This window comes from Strongylocentrotus purpuratus, unplaced genomic scaffold, assembly GCF_000002235.5.
Source record: "Strongylocentrotus purpuratus isolate Spur 01 unplaced genomic scaffold, Spur_5.0 spur5_scaffold_11, whole genome shotgun sequence".
Lineage (NCBI taxonomy): Eukaryota > Metazoa > Echinodermata > Echinoidea > Camarodonta > Strongylocentrotidae > Strongylocentrotus > Strongylocentrotus purpuratus.
Genome location: NW_022145596.1, coordinates 18,947,328 through 18,967,579, shown reverse-complemented (window position 1 = coordinate 18,967,579; position 20,252 = coordinate 18,947,328). Strand labels below are relative to the sequence as shown.

The window sequence follows — 20,252 nt, the reverse complement described above, 5'->3', positions numbered from 1 at the left end:
CTCAACTCACTTTCACAACCTCTTCTGGTTTTCTCTTCTTTTTCTTTTTAAAATATTTTGGGAATGGTGCATTTGCTGTGTGTACAGAAATTTTGTCATAATCAAGGCATAATCAAATCCAATATAGAATGAAACAGCCAAAAGGCAGAATAAATATAGCATATTCTTCATCATCTCATCTTCAAGTAAAGCCTTTGTTCAACGTGGCACACTCTCTCAACATGAAACACTTCCTTTCTGCATATCAATGTCCTGTCATATCCATAGGCCTGTTTTCATCAGCTCGAGATTGTCAAATAGCCTGCTATTTCTGATTTGGGAAATGATCTTCATCAGCTTGAGACTTTACCTTGAAACTTGAAACTTAAACTCAAGAAATTAGCTCAAGATATTTCGCTCAGCGTTCAGACATAGTGCGAGTCTTCGGGCTGGTGAAGACACACCAGATAAATAGCGGAACATTTTGCCGAATAGCGGAATATTTTGCAAACTAGCCCAAGCTATCTTGGGATGATTGTCTCGACCAAATATCCCGCTAATTGCAACTCCGGGCTGATGAAAACAGGCCTCATGAGGCCTTACTTTCTTACAGGGAAGGAACAATGACAACAGACCTCCGTAGATAGGAAGCTGACAAGATCTACGATGAAGTGCATATATTTGCTCAAGAATCCAACACGCCATTCACCAAACATTTTATTGGCGTTTTTGCAAAGTTAAACATCGGTTACCTGTTCATCCCTGTTCCTCCTTCTCCTCCTTTTCTTCCATGTCGCCACACAGAGACAAACATTCGCTTTGGAATCGTCAGATCGCGCGTGACAATTACCCGGGACCCTTGATGAGTGTAAACACTTGCAGGGAAGGGGTGAGCATCGTTTCTGGCGTCTTAGTGGAGGTGCTGAAACGATATTGCAATAAATGGAGCTGAATGAATCATCTTTCTCAGGTTCTCAAATTCCATCTCCTCAAACTTATTAGGGATCTGTTAACAGGCATGCAGCAATGCTGTTAAGATGATGAAAAAGGAGTGATGTTCACACTATATAAAACTTAGAATTGTCTAGCTTTGAAGCAGAAGAATTGTTTATAAAAACCCAAACAATACAAATGGATACTTCAGTTCTCAATGCCATAAATTTCTGTTACACTTCCCAATTATAGAAAAACAAATATGTAACTCGAAGTGTGACTCATTTAAAATCAATATGGTGATCAAATATTTATGAAAATGGCTTTTTACACAATTGTAAAATGTATACACATATTTTAGCACACCCCCATTAGATAAACAGATCCGTTAGACTAACAAATGAATGAGTCATGCATGACATGTATGTACATTGTCTGCAGAGAACTAAAATGTTCTATGCTCAAGGTTATGAGTCAATGCCCTTAATTCTGACTTTTGGCACATAACAAAATCATGAGGTGATGCAACTTACATGCTTAAAGTGTTGGACAAAGCAAAAATTGGTGAATGTCCAATGTAGTGACTATTGCTGGTAGTGGTACAAAACACTGCGAAGGGGTGGGGAAATGTAACTTGTCCTCCCCCTCCCCTATCTAGAGGGCAAAAGAAAAGAAACAGAAAAGCAAAACAAAACAGAGAAAAGAGAAATACCTGTTTATGTTGATTTCATAATTGCTCTCTTTGAATGCATTGCTGCATCTCTAATTGTACCATTGTCGAACCCTTGCTCAGTGAGCTATCTTTTTTCTTTCTTTTTTTTTCAGTTTCAGTTTCAGTTTCAGTTTATTTTCATATTCCACATGTTGTATAATTAATACATCATTACATTTGGCATTTTGTACTCATTTTTGGATGCGTTTATACAAACAAAAGAATAATACATAAGACTAAGTTGTATAAAGGAAGAAATATGATGGAGCCTAAAGAGAAAGCAATTCTTGTATCTATACCGGTGTGCCATGCCCCCACCCCCTACCCTCGACCACACTTATGCCAATGGTTGGTACTGAAGAAAAAAAGGACAAAAAGTGATCTCCGAGCTCCATTGTATTGGAAATGTATTGATCGATGATCTATGGATGAGTCACTATGCCGGATATACATACATTAATCCTTTCATTAACAGCTGAATGCATTTTCTACATTCAAGACAATCCACACTAATTACATTTTCTATTCGCCAAACTCTTTTAAAAAAAATGTCTTATCCATGATAGCCTTGTCATAGAATAAAACAGGACTGTACAAGTGGGTGCTGCATAAATGAATATCTGACTAACAAGAAAAACAACAATAAATACAAGCTACTTAAAGGTAAAGGCCAGTATTGGAAATGCCCCAATTTCAAAAAATGAAATGGAAGCTCTCATTACCAATCATATGAAAGAATATGTTTTGACTAATACATGATGATAAAAAATTTGCTGGGAAACCGCCTACTAATTCATATATTTGGTAAATTTGTTTCTCTCATGGTCTGTGAGAGATATAGGGTAGTCTGGTGCGACAGATGGTGTATACTTGCAAAATAAAGAAACAATTGCCCGACTTTGATAGTATTAGAGTTTCGATTATAAATTACTTCAAAAACGAAAAATATATTGCAAATTCGAATTGTAGAAATAATAAATTCACAAGAAAATGGTTTCAATTCAGGAATTTGTTTACTTAAAATGATATTTTTTCTGTACTTGTTTTTCTTTCCATGAGTGTTAGAAATGAATTATTGATTTGTTAGTTTTCTGTTAACTCAACAGCTCAACAATACTTGTATCTTGAAAAGCCAATTTTATTTTATTCATGTTATTATGTAAATTACCTTGAATATATATTTTTGTATGTGTTTCAAATGAAAATCAATAAAATCCCTGTGGAGGGAAAAATATGGGAAAAAAAAAAATATAGGGTAGTCCCATATACATGTTTCTGTGTATAGTGCTTGTAACTTTATGAAGAATGGGCCAAATTTCTTATCATTTTGATGATTCCAGAACCTTGCAGATGCTAGATGCTAGATGATCAACCTTTTCTGATCGATTCCACAACGTTTCTTTCACAATGCAATCGCATGATCATAACTGGTCTTTACCTTTAACCCCTCCCCAATGTACAACCACTATAGTTTACAAGTCCAATTCAAAAGCAGCAACATAAGCTTTCATTTGACACATACCTTATAAATACGAAGGAAAAAAAATTGAATATTATTATCTCCTGGCTCCATTGTATTGGAAATGTATTGATCCATGATCTATTGGTGAGTCACAATGCTGAATAAACATACTTTAATCCTTTCATCAACGGCTGAATGCATATTGTACATTAATGAAAATCCACATCAATTACATTTTCTATTCGCCCAACTTCTAACCACACAGAAGTGGCTGCATAATGCTCAGGTAAATAAACCACTTATGTTATCATCTAGGGAAGAAAAATTACACTAGTACTGTGTCTATACAGCTATTTTTATGTTTCATGAACCAATTGTTTTGATAACGTATACCATCTACAGCATGCCCTCTTTCTACATATCCACAGATTTTTGTTCAAATAGAAATTACCCTTGTTAATCTTAACTGCACCTAGTGGTTTTTATGCTTATATAAGTATGTTTATATAATGTGCTGTTAGAGTCTAGGAAACATTGGTTAAGCACAAGCCTACTACTAATCATAATTCTAAGCCTGATTCCTCTCCACAGCATTAATCCCATCCTCATAGGTCCATGTTCTACAGTTCTCAGAATCAATGCTTCACTTCCTCGTTGTGATACCTTGGCTTGTTTAAAATAAAAATTCCCTCAATCCATCTTTCCCTGATTGAGTAAGACTCGCTCAGATATGAGTCAACAAAGCGCCGTGAAAAAAATTGCCATGTTTTTATTTTACCTGTAAAAGAATGATAACTGTACACAACAAAGGACTTGCAAGTATTTACATACCTCTGTGTTATAAGATACCGAAATGTGAAGTGTATTACACGCTCTATGTCATTATTAAAAAAACGATGAGGTTTTGCTGCTATCTGAACGAGGCCTGAGGCATCAGTAGACTCTAGAATAACATTGCATATGGACGCGCCCTCTGAATGACAGCTAATATAAAGGGCAGTGCGTAATGAGAGCCTCCGCACATCCAGACGTTCAGAATTGTTGCAATGTTTTTGTCTGCAGTAATTGCTGTCAGCGGGGGGCTGCCGTTTTATCCAACAAGGTCAATTAAAATTGCTCACGGGTATGGAAGTTATTGCAATAATGTGTGATGGGTGATTTGATTGTATGATTCGTTTGATGGATGTGTGGCGGAGGTGGCGTGAGAGATGAGGAAATGGAGCAAATAAAGTGAAAGCAGCATCCAAAATGATGAAAAAGGATAATTTTAAAGAAGAAATAAACGGTTCAATGAAAGTAAATGCCTTAGGGAAGTAACATTAAAGTTTTTACAAAAAAATGTGTGGAATGCGGCTGGTCATATGAGTTGGTTGAAGGACATGTGGGGGAAGTTGCAGAGATGTAGTGGAGATAAGAGAGTGAGAGATGAAAAAATGGTACAATTTAAATAAAAAACAACATCCATAATGATGAAGAAAAAAAAGATTCTGGGGAGAAACTGAAACAGTATATTAAATAAATTATAAAGTAAGAAAGATCTGACAGGATAAACAATTCAAGAAAAATCATGACTTATTAGTTGATAGGTTTGAGAGAGAAAACTCACCAGTCAGTTCCTGGTATTTGGTTATGCTGGTCTCTGGAGGGTGTCAGTTGTTTCCCCACTCCAACCACTAAGCAGGTTATAGTGCATACAACTCGACTCCTTCTGCCAACCTAGATGATATTAATTATTGAAAAAAATCATATATAACCTTTCAAGTACTGATTGTAAGTTGCAAAAATTCATGAATTTTTCCTGCCAATTTCAAAATCTTGTGGAACCCTTCCACATTACCATTGTGCATCAAACATTGGGATATCAAGTTGTGCTTCCTTGACAAATTTGAAAATCTGAGGTAACTTTTTTTTTCACTTTGTGTGTGTGTGTGTGTGTGTCTTTCTCTCTATCTCTCTCTCTCTCTCTCTCTCTTTCTTTCTCTCTCCCTTCCCCCTCCATCACTCTCTCTCTCCCTCCATATTTCCTTCTCTTTCTCTTCTTTTTTTCTCTCCCTCTCTCTCTGCTCACTGGAATATTTTTGCCGAACTTGTCAGCGAATTGTCAGCAAAGTCTGACCAATGGCACACCCCATTCAAAACAATCTATACACGTATGAATGCCCCTGCTGGGTAATCAATGTAGCCACACATATTCAATACTGCATGATAATCACCTTTAAAAACAAACCAACAACTGCAATTCAATTCACGCTTGTGCATTCATAAGCAGGTTGGTACTGGCTCATGTAACTAATATCTGCAATTTCAACCTGGATGTACAAGTAAACTGTAAGAGAAAAAGGCTTTGAAGGAAACTTAAGGGTTTCAAATTAACTTGTTGAATACTGATTTTATTAATATTCCCATAGGCTTAATACGTGGGCCACCCGCTTCCAGTTGGCAATGTGTTAACATCTAGGCCCTTCTTGCCAAAACCCCAATTAAATATTAGCATGGTTAATCATAAGCAACTAGGTTACCACACATCTCATCTTTTCAACTCGTGACAAGGCTATACATATATGCTGTTGATGGATTGGATACTAATCAGCCTGATATTAAGTTTGCCATGTACCCCTAATGTTCTATGCATGCTTATCAATGCAGCACATCTATCATGACTTCTCATATGACTTCACATTGCTACATGGTACAGACTAGGGGCCCCGTGGAAGAGTAATAATATTTGTTGGTATATATAATGAAGACTGCAAAGTAATTCCTACTACAGGTACAGAGCTGCCAACCTTGTGCGACCAAAAAAAAGGAACAATGATGGCAAAAAAAGGGATTTCAAGCAATAAAAAGGATTTCATCAAAATGAAACTTACAACCACAATAGACACACTTCCAATGCAGAAATGTCCATTCCTCATGCTGTTTTTTTTTTTTTTTTTTTTTTACATATTAGGACCCATAGTTTATTTTGAAGTAGGTATTTTTTTATCAACTTTTTCAGATCCATTCGATCCACACCTGCAATCGGATGACCAGAACTCACCTTTATCTTTAACTGGCTCCTGGCTTGTCCGGGTTTTCACGGCATCGCTGGCTGGTGCTGGTTGACTGGTAGGGGCCTAACTCTTTTGTATCATTGGCTGGTAAATGGTAATATAATTGGTTATCTGGTGTAAAAGCTCTCCTGTGGGCGGCTTTTAGCTTGTTTATATCCCTCGTCCCCGCTCGGAGCTTGCCTTTCATTCTTCTAGGCTGGCGTAGCCAAGTTGGCCTACGGGCCCTGGGGGTGGGGGCGGTCCCATTCTCACCATTAAAGGGTCAGCTTGACCTGTTTCCATTCCTTTGCCTTCCCCAGCCTCAGGGGCATCAATGAATAAATAAATTGTATCTCTCACCCAAATATGAGATGGTTAACCTCACCTATTTTATCATAATACATGTACAATAGCTATATTTTTTTAATTAATTATATTTAATGGTTTTTTTTAATTACTGAATGAAATATCAATAAACATTATCTAAAACAATGTACATACAAAAGGCTATATGAACAAACAGGGGGTGGGGGGGGGGGGGTCCAGTTCATGGCTGAGAGATTTGGAGATTAAATTAAATAGTCTAGTTTAATAATCATGAATGGCAAAGAATTTATAACTGTGTTTTCTTGTTTGAATTAAAAATGGTTGCAGGTCCCTGAACTGTTTTATTAGATTTGTTGTTAATACCTGTCCAAATGTAAACATTACTTCCATTAGATGATTCAAATAGCAGAATGGCATATTATCATTAATATTGAATAGGTACTTCTATTAGATTTGAAGTTGTGTGTTCCTCTAAAAGAATACCTTGATTTTAACACCCTTTTATATATTTATAAGCACCACTGTACAGCAGGAAAGTGTTTCTATACATCTCCAGACATTTATTATTATGAAATAGAAATGAATGTGCCAAGAAATTTAGGTTTTGTTTCACATTGTGAAAATGGCTTGTCAAATCCTTGAAAAAATGTCACCAATGCTAAATTGAATTGGAACAAAAAAAAACAAATAGGCGGCTCAGAATGGCCATCGATTATAATAGTCATTAAAGGTATTACAAAGTTTTGGGAAATTTTGAAAAAAAGGTTGGATAGTGATTCTTTACAATTTTGAAATATTTGGATGCCCCTGTGGATGTATTAAAAACACCAGAAATTTTAGCCCCTAAAACACTTCTGCTTTCGAGAAAAAATGAATATAAAGATTTACCGGTGCTCCCGGTAAATTTTGATAAATTTCAAATAGCTCCTACGGCCGTACAATGGTAGCTGCGACCATGAAAATCTCAGAGTATGTAGTTGTGGTATATAATTTCCGAACAACAATAGCTAATTGGTCGATTTTAGTCAATAAGCATTGTTTTATAGCTTAATTAATATCTTGACCTTGAGAGGGAGCTATTCAACATAAAATGATTATTATTTACAATTTCATAACCTTAGAGTCAATTTCAACCGCGACAACGATCACTGAATATTGTAGGATCGTATATGCTTCCAATATATTCATTTGAACCAAATTCATGACCCCTTACCAAAACTTTGTATTACCTTTAATAGACACCATCAAATATACCTTAGTAAGTGGTCACAACTAAAAAAAAAATTTAAAAGCCATTTTGGGTTGTTTTTTTCACTGTGGTATGATATAAAATAAAAGAAGTATACTTTAAATACATCAGGTCCCCTATCCCCTGTGCAAAAGCTCAGTAAAGATTGTATATTTGTATAACTTAAGCTTGGACAAAATGAACCTCAAAGCTTGACTTCAGATGACACCATAATCAACTGCAGGTCGGTTTTGGCTGTAAAGTAAAGTAATATAATTTTACCTTTAAAAGGATATGGCTTGATATGTACTGTAGGCTTCTCGATCTGTACATCACAGAACTCTAAAGACTGATAGCTCTTAATGGCACATGAGGGCAGCATACTACTAATCACAATCATGGACATGGACTCGGCCATGGAACAATAGGAAGATGCATTTATTCTCACTCGATTCCACGCTGTGAATTGGATAGTAAATTGAATAGGAATTAGTGGCATGGATTGCAATACTGGAAACACAATCTGACAAATTAAAAAGAGGGTGATCTTATACTAATTTTACTGCCCTGGGTAAAAGTTGTCAGAAGAATGGTCAGAGTTGGGCAGACCTAGCTCTTGTGTCAAAGGATTGTCAGCTGTATGGACATTCAGAAAAGATAAGGTTAACAAAGCAAAGTGAGAAGATAAAGAAGGTGTCCATAGCATTATTCACATGAAAATCTTACACAATGTACCTAACCACTGTCGGCAGGGTAGATTTAACTAAGATTGGTCTTAATTTATTAATTGGAAAATTTGTTTTCCTCCTCATAGTGAGAGGGGACTTGTTGAAACCAGATTATGTTGACGCGCTTGATCCCAATGAACAAAACATTTTTTTCTCTCTCTCTATTTTGTCCTGATGCAAGAGCCTTGATCTTGCCGTGTCATTCAACAACGAGATCGATCGCGAGTTGGCACGAAAAATACATCACGGCAAAAATGGAGCAGACGACCCCTGAGACGAGCGCATACCGTGTGGCAGGTGGTAGAAATTGTGTTGCGAGCGCGCTGGAGCGACTTTTGAGGTCAGGGGTTTTCATGCAATGCTAGGTCTCAATTAATTATCATAAACTCACCTGGTCTTGGGAACATCATCCAAAGCCTAAATTTGGTACCAAGGATATCCAGGTCGTTCAATCACAATTATAACCTTCATGCTTGTTAGTGAAACATGCATAATAACATGGCTTTCGCTCTCATCTCCTACTCCGTCGCGACTACTTCTGCTTGTGGTCCTGTGTCCTGTATCGACTCAAGAGAACAACCGGTACCGGGCCGACTCGGTGGCCCGGCCCGGTGTGGGCGGACAGTTACATACCACTGAGGCGCTATCGAACAGGTGTCTGTGCCTATAAGGTCGCAACCCTCGGAGGCGTACGAATGGTACGATAGTTCATTCCACGACCTTCTTGTCATTATCTTCAGTTACTGAATTAATTGTGTGTGTACCATCTACCAACAGTGGTAGATGATATCGATATAGTAACAAAAAAATAAAGATCGACGCAAGAGGGCCTTATAATAGGTATACTTTTCGACAAAGCTTGCATCCAACTATAGTATTTGTATTTAGTGAATAGACACATTATCCGTGAAGTATAGTTGGAGGCGCATGATCGTAAAGTATATCTTCGTTAGATGTGAATTCCTCTTTCTATATGAATATTTGGACAAAATATCATGAACGGTGGTGGAAGGGGGAGGGGGAGGGGTAGGGAATCACCAAGCACTTTTGTAGGGAGTGGGGGTGACCGGTGGGGGCTTTTAAAGACTCTCTCTCGCACGCTCACATTCCCAACACACATACACGCGCACACACACACACACACACCCCCACACACGCATTCACGCACCCACACTTAAAAATAAACACACACACATACTAGAGTGCTTTTTGCCCATTCTCTCTCTCTCTCTCTCTTTCTCCACTCTATTCCCCTCTTCCCTTTCTCTCTCTGTCTCTCTCTTTCTCTTTCCACTCGCTCTCCCTTTTCTCTCTGTCTCTCTCTCTCTGTGTCTGTGTCTGTGTCTGTGTCTGTGTCTCCCCCTCTCTCCCCCTCTTCCTTTTCTTGTTTTACCATTACATTTGATTAGGGAATGAACTTACGCCCTCCTCTGCACACGCCCTTTTCAATAGCCGGCATTTACACATTTCTCCAATCTCTGATGAATTTAATTGCTTTACAAACTAAGGTATCAGGCACCATATCGATCATGTAAACATGAATTTATAACAAATTAATTTTTAAAAAAATCACGTAGGAACTATCCATCTGTCTTCAGTTTAAATACTTGAATAAGCCTTTATACTCAAGTTCTAAACACACAACGTTAAACATTATATAGGCCTACATAATAATTACATGTGGTGTGCCTCAGGGCTCATTGTTATGAATGATGTCTCATTAGCTGGGTAATGCAAATCTTCCTGATAATTTAAGTACAAGTATACTAGCAATATGGATTCGAATTCTTCACACCATTGTTAATTAACACTTGACAGCAGTATGGCGAGTAATTAAGGAAATGTGTCTACTCAAGTGCAATATTACGCCAAATTGTTGTTCGTCTTGACACTTCTTGAGCTTCTAAAGTACTAGTTCAAGCACCTCTTTGTGGGATGAATGACGTAATAAAGCGGAGTGTTCTCATCAATAGCAGACTGGCATTGTAATATAACAACGATTATAAACACGTCTCATTTGTTATTCTTTTACCCCAAACACGATGGCAAGACTTTTCAGATATTATATGCCTTTGTATGCCTACTGCCCATACAAATCATGTTTGCTTTATGCAATATGTCTGGAATAGTCCTACCAGGTACCCACTACCTCACCTGGGTCGAGTGTGGCATATGTAGATTAATGTCTTGCTAAAGGATATTAGTGCTGCGGCTGGACTCGAACTGCGGACCTTGTGTTCGACAGTCCGGTGACATAACCACTCGACCACGACACCTCTACACCAACAATATCAATAGCCGTGTGCATCACCTATTAAATTTGCATGGGGTTGGCTTTTGAAAGTCGCTACCATCATGTTCTAAATTCATTGCTATTTTGTTTCAGTCCTGTGAGTGACATCGAACTTCCCTTTTAATATGAATTATACACAACTAGCATCTACAATAGAGAGGTGTAATATTGAACATATAACGTTTTGATACAATTTTTTCCTAAATAATATTGTATACATCGTCAGTTGGGAAAACATCAATTTGTTAAATAACAAGGTCATCCTATAATTATACACCTTTTATCCATAATCACTACAGACATAATATATTAATCTTTTATTACACATCATTAATTTTTTGATAGTTTGATCTGTGAATTCGTAGAGCAACGTCCTCTTACCAAGTGCCTTATGGATTAATCTAAAATATTAAAGATAAATTTAAAGGCAATAGGGATCGGCATGAAATCCTTTAAAATCATCTATTCTGCCTGTAACTCATGACTTTATGTTCTGATTTGCCTAGTCATTATATCTATTTTGTAATCGAAGAAATATTTTGTTTCCAAATCATAGTCTAGAGACTTATGCTTGTTTAAGTCTTTAAAATTATTACATACTTATTCATCACAGTGCAGAGTAAGTTAAGTCCTTAAGAAATGTCCTGTGTTGTTTATTATCTGGCATGCGTTGGTCAAATGTTCATTTTGCATATCCCATATAAATCAGTTTTGGACTATGTTCGGACCTCGTAGTACGCGATGAACCGTCAAGGCCATTAAAATTACCCTGGGGTGATTTTTCGAAAGTCTCTGGACCGTGTATGTTAGTGTTTCTTTCTGTTCCTATCCAATATCAAATCAGTGATCTACACAAGCGGGAAATTCACGTACACGCCACCACCGTCATCATCATCATTATCATCATCATCATCATCGATATTGCGTTTCGTAGAATCGCCTCGACGTAGAGATCTCATATCAACGTACGGGGGGTCGCTATCATCGTCGACATCAACCACGGTATCGGAAGGCCCGGCATGCTCATCTTTCCGATAAGGGCTTTGATCGCGGGATGGAGGCGATGGCAGGGCGTCCAAACTTGCTGATGATGTTGTCTGCCCACCGTCGTCAGGATGATGAGATGGAGTATTCAGGGTCTGATAATGATCCCAGGATTGTTTAATAGTCTGCAGAACTATCTCGTTTTGCAAACTCAAATTTCTGATTCGTCTGTTATACAACACGCACGTCAGAATCAAAATCACGAGTAAAATAATGACCATCGCACCCAGAGAAGGACTGACCGTAACACTGATGAAAAACACCTTTGACCCGGAATCAATCATCTTTTCTTCGGTTTGCACTGCGTACTCCGGTGATGTTGATGCGGACGTAACGAACTGTTTAACTGTAGAGATAACTGCGGTTGGCGTGTCAGGCTTAACCGCGGTAGAAATGACCGTGGTTGGCACACCAACCAAACCAATCTCGTCTGTGCTGGATGTAGTTGCATCTTGTTCTAGGGTTCTTGATGAAGTTAAATCTAGGAATTTAAACATAGCAAAGGCAAGTGTCATTATAAAAAAGAAAACAAAGAATCTATGTGAAATTGTTAGATTGGCGGGTGCGATGCTGGGGGCTATGAATCCCGAAGTATTCTGGAGATAAGTGTGATGTATTGCAGCGTGAAATACGAAATAAATCTTCAACTTTGATCTATTTCCAAATCATCTGGTGGTTCATGTAAAAGGGGACATTAATCATGAATTGTATTAAATGCTATGCTATGTTAGCATTGTATGCTAATGTTAATTACATCTATAAAAACTCATTCTTAGTCAAGGTTACTGATTACTAATAATTGCCTTACTGAAGTATCACAAGAATCATGACAGCAATCGTTATAAAGATTTTTACTTGCGATCTAAGAGTCTCAAGTGTTATAGGCGCCCGTGTATAAATCGATAACATAATGGGGTATTCTAAAGATTCATAACGTTATGCAATTATGCAAAGCCAGCTAGCAAGCTTGGGATAATCTTTTTAAACAACTTTCATGAAACGATGATGACGTAATCTGGAATATCATGTATATTAAATTAACTTATCATGGGAAGGGGGTCACCCCTGTAGACCGACAGACCTTGAGACCGACAGCCCATAAGACCGACGACGGCCCACGAGACCAAAAAAAAACAAAAATACATTAGGCGAGAGGTCTGTCTTTTTGCCTTACGACCTCTTAGGCTCTCCAAATAGGCAGTATATGTGGTGTCTCGCAAGACAATTTTTGTCTCGAATTTAAAGTCATTGTTTCGAGACTTACTTAATCCCCTCCGATTGTCTCAGTCTTGGCACCCATACAAGTCTCGACATGATATACAATCTAAAAATCTAGTTTTAAAGTCATATATTACACGGTTATATGGATGCGTGCTCTTGTTAGCTTAACATATTATTCGCTTTAAGTTTCATTTTCAAGGGATCTTGAATTCAATATAGGCCATATATATCTTGTATAATTACATAAGAATTTAACGGCAATCGCAACTACTTTTTGAAAATAAATCAACACAATGGCGGTTTCAAAACCCTATTGTTTATCCTAATAAAATCATATTCGGATTTCAAAGTACGCCATAATGTATTTTCGCACTTAAGTTGAAGGCTGCCTTATGTAATTTGAATTTATCTTAATTAGTTTCGATAGTGTTGTTTGTACCAATATATCAATGTCAAAAATTCATGCGATTCTCAATGAAACTTAATGAGGTATTAGCCTCACTGGAAAATGTGACTTCATTAACTGTATTCGTTCATTTTTACGTGAACACATGAATTGGAACACACAGGGTATAATCACAGTTTGTTTCTTTCAATATCAAGAAATGGATCAAAATCCTCATTCGCAAATGCTGAATTCACAGATGAAATTCAAGAAATCACGCATCACAACACCATTTATTTACATACATAATGCATTTATTGAGTTTATAGTTTTATTTAAATAAAACAACATTGCAATGGATGTAAATATTTTCCCTCTGTTCACGTCAAACATTGATAATTATACACATAATGCGCAAAAGAACGGAAGCTTAAACATGGAGTGAGAAGGCAAAGACGCCATGTTTAAGACGGAGAGGCGAGAAGACGAGTCGTTAAAACTTACCAAGGCGCCTTGTTGAAGTCGAAAACAAGAGAAGGTGACTTATTAAAACTCACGAGAAGTCGCCTTCTCGCTGCACGTTTAAGTTTCCGGACAAAATACACCGTCATGTCTCTATTATGACTTTGAAACCGCATGAAAAAGGACATTCTATTTCTGAAGAAAGAAAATCACTCACACTCACAAACAAAATACATTTGTATAGTAAGCACAATGACTGCGTAGTAACATTGTAAGTTAAAAACATGCAAAAGTAGAAAAGAGAATTACATATCTTTTTCTTCCATTGTCTCATCAAAAGATAACTAACATATTGGTCTCACACAAACTGACAAATGCAAGCAGTCTTTAAATGAAGGCCTACACTCCAATGCAAAAGTAGGTGATGAAAAGTCAACCAAAAAACTGTACACGAGGCAAGATTCTTTTTCACATGGTTCGGGAAAATACGTGGAGTTTTGTTATTTTGAATTTCTACCCAAGTAAACATTTATTCAAGGCTACTATACTCTGGAGTTCCACGAGTAGAGTTATCATGAAAGTTGCCTTCCCGTGTTTTCAGTTATGTTTTTTTTTTCTGTAATATTTCCTGGATGCTAATTCTTTCCCCCCTCAGTCTTTAAAGGTAATACAAAGTTTTGGGAAATTTTGAAAATTGGGTGGATAGTGAATCTTTACAATGTTGATATATTTGGATGCCCCTGGGGATGAATTATAAGCACTAAAAAAATTAGCCCCTAAAACACTTCTGTTTTCGAGAAAAATTAAATATAAAAATTTACCGGTGCTCCCGGTAAATTTTGATGAATTTCAAATAGCGCCTATGGCCGTACAATGGTAGCTGCGACCATGAAAATCTCAGAATATGTAGTTGTGATATATAATTTCCAAACGGAAATAGCTAATCGGTTGATTTTAGTCAAGAAACATTGTTTCATAGCTAAATTAATATCTTGACCTTGAGAGGGAGCTATACAACATAAAGAGTTTATTATTTATTATTTCATAACTTTAGACTCAATTTCAACCGCGACAACGATCAATGAATATTGTAGGAACGCATATGCTTCCAATATGTTAATTTGAACCAAATTCATGACCCCATACCAAAACTTTGTAATACCTTTAACAGATATGAATATACAATTAAACTATTTTTATGAATATAAGTAAACTACACAAGTACTTCCTCGAATGTGTGGTTTCATCTTTTGCACTAGTGTTATGTGCCTTGAGCATTTGATCTATATATCTATATTATATACATGTATACCCATAGCTTGGAGGCCATTGGATCAACAATGAAATGGACGTTAAAACACAGGTTTCTATCTTCTGCTATTCTACTTAGCTGCTCTTATTAGCAGTGACGTTTTTTAGATTTTATTTACCCCTTCTAAAATAGATTTATAAACATACTGCTTTCATCAATGTAATATATTCATATTATGAAGATGATGATTATTACCCGTAACACTGATTATTACCGTGAACACCGTAGCACGTCCGTTATAATGACTGATCAAATAAATTACGTGAGCAGTTGCATTGCGTGGAAATGTTTTTTGTACCACTTGATACATATTTCATCATTTATCAAGTGTCATATTCTAGAAAGAAAGTGAAAAATTTGAGGGCGTGATGTTTTTCATGTCGAGAGTGTAACTTTATAAGACATGAGAGCTTTTGAAGTATGAACAATCGTCTCTTGAACCTACAAATCGCTAGTCGTAATGATCCAATTAATGTTTTGGTTTCTGTTTCATGAACTGTATACATCAAACAGGGAATGTGCAGAGAAAAGATTGTAACAATGGCGAGGCAATGCATCTAGTGGGGGTATCCAGACATTGATATAAAGAAGGGGTGGAGGTGATCTGGGTTTTCACAGGTAGCCATAAACACGCAAGTACCTTTTTGTAACGATAAGCAGTTTTCCTGCAAGCTAAGACATACATTGGCATGTACCTTGACCATGTTAGTTAAGATTTGTAAAAGCACATTCTAAGTCTGCAAAAGAGGGGAGGGGGGGGGGGGGGTTGCTGGCCTGTCTTCATTAAATGGAAGATATGAATCTAGCCCAACTGAAATAATAATAAGTGATTTTAGCCTCTCTCTCTCTCTCTCTCTCTCTCTCTCTTGTATCTTAAATTGTACGCAGATAAAGTTAACATCCAATTCTTCATATTCTGAATCTCCATGTACTGTATCACGAAATCAATGCAAATCTTATTTATAGTCTTCGTTCGGTATGGATTTGACCACCCCTCTTTGGTAATCGTTGTTTCCGACGTGACAGTCTGCATAAGCATACGCTCCGTCAGTAGAAGATGGTGGTGCTCGAGTTGAGCAGCATCCTCCGCCAACCTGCCCCTTCATGGCCTTGCCCTTCTCCTCCACCTCCTCCTCCTTCTCATCCTCCTCGGCTATGATCGAGAAGTAGAGGTTGGAGCCAGATGGTGCACTATCGTTACAACGGCCACCGTGGTCATGCCAGTGATCGTCATCCGCATCGCAGCTCCTCCGACGTCGACTATTGGTGTGCGATCCCAAACCGCAGGCAGTCATTGGAAGAGCATCTCGGCGTTGAGCTGGGGGAAGGAGGAAGGGGCCCCTGATGAGGGAATCGTAGGGGTAATCAATCATGTCCTGCGTGGTGTAGTGGATGGTCCCCTCCGTGCGATTGCTTTGTATGTGATGTTGAAAGGCCCTGTCGAAGTCATGTTGGCCCCTGATAAAAATCAATAAAAGTACTTGCATTAAAAAGATAATCATATCATTCGGTCTTTAAACAGCTCTGTTATAAAAATAAATTTATTTCGATCGTGCAGGAAATATAAGTCCATAATTAAACCCGATACGAGGGGGGGGGGGGGGGTGGATGAGGGGGGAGGGGGCGGGGTTGCATCACCCGATACATTTGACATTTCCAATACTTGAGCAGTCGTTACCTCCAGGCAGGTAGCCACGGGGGGCACGGGGGGACACGTTTATATAATATATTTCCAAGATCGGTTGAACTTTTATAGACTCCTTTTTTTTACCACGATCGATTACATGTATGTGCATATGTGTATATTAAGGTAGCGGGCAGACAAAGCTTGTTGATACCACTTATGATTTTAAATTGGACAACAGCAGTCGAGGTTACCGTGGTTACTTGAGATTCAGTTATCCTTTAGAAATATGGATTAATTTTTTTTTTTTACACAATATCAACATTGGGTTTTCTCAGCTTCTAGTAAAATACAGTGAGTACCCACACCAAAAAGGTCTATGGCTGATCCTGGAAGTACGAATTGATAAATGATCGATTAAAGAAAAAAAATCAAATACCTTCGCCTTGTCCGAACGATGACGACAATGATGACGACAACGAATGCGGCACCAGTGAAAGAGAAATAGATAATATTCAGAGGCTCTAGCATGAAGCCGTGAGAACCTGGCGATGAAATATTACAAAGGGACAGTAAGGATCGTGTGTAAAATTCCCGTTTGACAAAATTAACAGAAATCGTTTCGGAGAGGGGAGGGGCAATTAAAGTAAAAAATGAAGGCATAAAGAAAATAATTAATATTTGTCCTCTTCACGCATAACCATTATAAACATTAAGATCGACATTAGATCGACAGCCGGCCTATTATACTTGATGGAATTTTGAGAATAAACAAGGTAATCGATTGCAGGGGAAGGGGGTTGAGGGAAGCGGTCATATTATTGTCCTTTAATGTTTCTTGTCCCTCTTCTTGATTTTTCCCGGATGTCAATGGGGGTGGCTCGCTTATTCCACATGTAACTACGCAAGTGCCGGAAGCTACGTAATGATCTAAAGTTTGTGAGCTCACCGTCTTTCGGCTGTGTCGTCGACGTACTCACTGCCGAGCAATTGCTGTTAACTGAAAAGAAACAGGAAAACAAACGAAAATAGAAATGTTGTCCATGATCTTCAATACAATAATATTTCAAATACTTTAAATTAGTATATATCGAGATTATTATCAACATAACATAACAAAACTGTAAACGAATACTTTTCTAAAATTCAAACAACTTTTAATAAGAAGAATGGTTTTCATTTCGAATATGATTATACAGTATACAGATCTTTCTTCGCCATCTCTTTTACTTGCAAACAATGGCGTAGATCAGGATAACAAAACAATGTCGTTGCTTATGTTTTCACTTCAATATTCAACTATTGATTGCTATTTTGTCTCTTTTTTTTCAATATGCAAATATCTCATTAAACCGTTAAACCTGTACATTGAACAAAATTAGCTCTCTGCTGCATGTTCGATGACTAAACAAACAAACTCGATAAACCAATACAATGCAATATCCAACTTTAGAAAGATAGATGGAATGCGACAAAACACAGCCACCCTTTCCTTTCTTTTTCTTTCCCTCTTTTACATTCTCATTTATATTATTTTCTATTTGGCCATTTGATTAGGGAGTGCTGTGTCCAGGTGCCCCGCGACCACGTCACTCTTTATAGCCTAACCAGTTTGCCAGGTGATGTTATGAGGATTCTTTTTCTTCAAAGATTGAAGCGAAATCCTAATTTGAGCAATTATTGTCTTTTTATTTATCTTTCTGCATTCGGCCTGATAGAAATAACGTTTATAGCAACTAAATAATTAATATGCGCGTAAGCACGTTGTGATCAGATTTATTAGTGGAAATGTTTCATGCCCTAGCTATATACACGATAGATCTATTTCCCATGCGATTGGAAGGCCCAAATGGATTTAGACACCGGTCTCACTTAAGCAAAATACCCAAGCGGAAAACCAAGTTTGCTTGCAAATTATTTCATGACTACCATCGATGATAATAATTTAAATCTTTCAAAACATTGTGCTAAGGTAAAATCAGAAAGATAGTGATAGAGGTATTAACAAAACTGTGTAATTTCTCACCATTATACAAACTAACTGCAATGTAACTGCCACAAAATTTAGTCTGGTCTGCCCGGCAAGGCAATCCGCATTTGGACTCGTCCGGTTGTTTGTTACACGTTTCCTCACACGTACAAGAGCATTTCGAACGGTTGTACAGGCCTGCGAAGATATAGCCATTATCTTTACACGATGTCGTGCAAAAGTCGGGCGTTGTCCGATTGCCCTGGACATCGACATGGTAATTGAATTGGATGCAGGTATTAGGAAAGCAACCGATATAAACACCACCTGGAACAAAAACGGGGAAAATACGAAGACATTTGGAAGGGTGTCGAGGACAGAGGATGTCCACCCAAGCACGAGAAAAAGTAACCAATAAAAAACAAAGTATGAGTGAAAACAACCATGAAGTTTAAACACAATCTCTAACAAAAGATAACAAAAACATAACACAAGATGAAATGAATATGAATAAATACAAAGAGGGGGGGGGGGGGGGGGGTGAACATTGAGCGAAATCAGCAACGGACGTTTTTTTTTTTGCAGACGATTCTTACTTTTAAGTCCAAAGTCGCCAGATGTTCGCGTTTTATTTCGATAGGAACTACGACAAAGAAACGTTCGAGAGAATTTAAAAAAAAGTCTAAATAGGCCTGATTATGTTAGTATGTATTAATTTAAAGTTACCATGTAAATGCTTCAAAGTCGTAAAGGTAAACGTACAAATCTATTTCAAAATTAGATCTATGAGTCTCTTGTTGATCCTATCATCACCTTATGATTTTTCCTCTTGAATCAACGAGCTCAAATTGCTAGTTACCGATGGTTTACAAGTAATTCATATATATATGATATTCGAAAGCAAAATTTCTCACCTGTTAGCTGTTTCTCAGTATTCCCCGATGCCGTTGATATAGTAGTTCCATTTGCACCAGAACGGCGCAAAAGCAATGCATGGCAGAACAAGAGGCATACCAACGAAATTTTCATATTGAAAAAGGAAATATTCAACAACAAAAAACGTTGAACAGTCTCATGTAAAAGGAAAATGATCAGAACTATAACATTCTTCAAAAAGGAAAGTGCTACTCATGATAATACCACAGGATGAAGTGAAACTCGACTTCGTAATAATGTTTATATATAATTAACCAGGTTTGTTCAATGATGTTATTAACTTGCATTTGATATGAAACTAGTACAATATAAACGACTATAGACAATGCGTGCGAAATCTGAAGAAAAAGATTGATGGATACCGGTATTCATAAATACATGTCACGTGAGAACAGAAAATAATTGGAAATATTGCATTGCTTAAGATGTGAGGCACTGGGCCAGGATGGTACCATCTATTTGATAGACGTCAATGAGATAATTAAGTAATAACGCATACTCGACACGAAACCATTTGTAATCTGAAACTAATTTAGACTGAGTAAGACCACTCTAAAAATAATAAATGCTCTATACAGACATAGAGATGAACTTTTCATAACACT

The 20,252-nt window shown here is 37.4% G+C and overlaps 1 protein-coding gene and 1 long non-coding RNA gene across 3 annotated transcripts; both read right to left on the bottom strand.

Annotated features, from left to right (window-relative positions):
* Positions 1–736: 736 nt before the first annotated feature.
* LOC115922385 lies at positions 737–6,326 on the bottom strand. Of its 2 annotated transcripts, none has more exons than XR_004063444.1 (3): positions 6,127–6,326; positions 4,693–4,802; positions 737–901 (listed from the first exon to the last, which is right to left on the bottom strand). It is a non-coding gene; the product is annotated as an uncharacterized LOC115922385 (long non-coding RNA). The 2 variants fall into 2 exon arrangements; XR_004063445.1 differs by lacking the exon at positions 737–901 and adding an exon at positions 1,460–1,566.
* A 9,556-nt stretch (positions 6,327–15,882) lies between these two features.
* Positions 15,883–17,273, bottom strand: LOC105436752. The gene is made up of 2 exons (XM_011662650.2): positions 17,182–17,273; positions 15,883–16,576 (listed from the first exon to the last, which is right to left on the bottom strand). The coding sequence occupies exons 1-2, from the start codon at positions 17,271–17,273 to the stop codon at positions 16,075–16,077; spliced, it is 594 nt and encodes a 197-aa protein (XP_011660952.2). The 3' UTR covers positions 15,883–16,074.
* Positions 17,274–20,252: the final 2,979 nt, after the last annotated feature.

Bases quoted from the DNA above. Each gene is read 5' to 3' on its own strand.
- LOC105436752 (XM_011662650.2), bottom strand. From the start codon at position 17,273: ATGCTAGAGCCTCTGAATATTATCTATTTCTCTTTCACTGGTGCCGCA. The intron at 16,577-17,181 runs GTATTTGATTTT...GATTTTTATCAG, and splicing joins ATCGTTCGGACAAGGCGAAG to GGGCCAACATGACTTCGACA.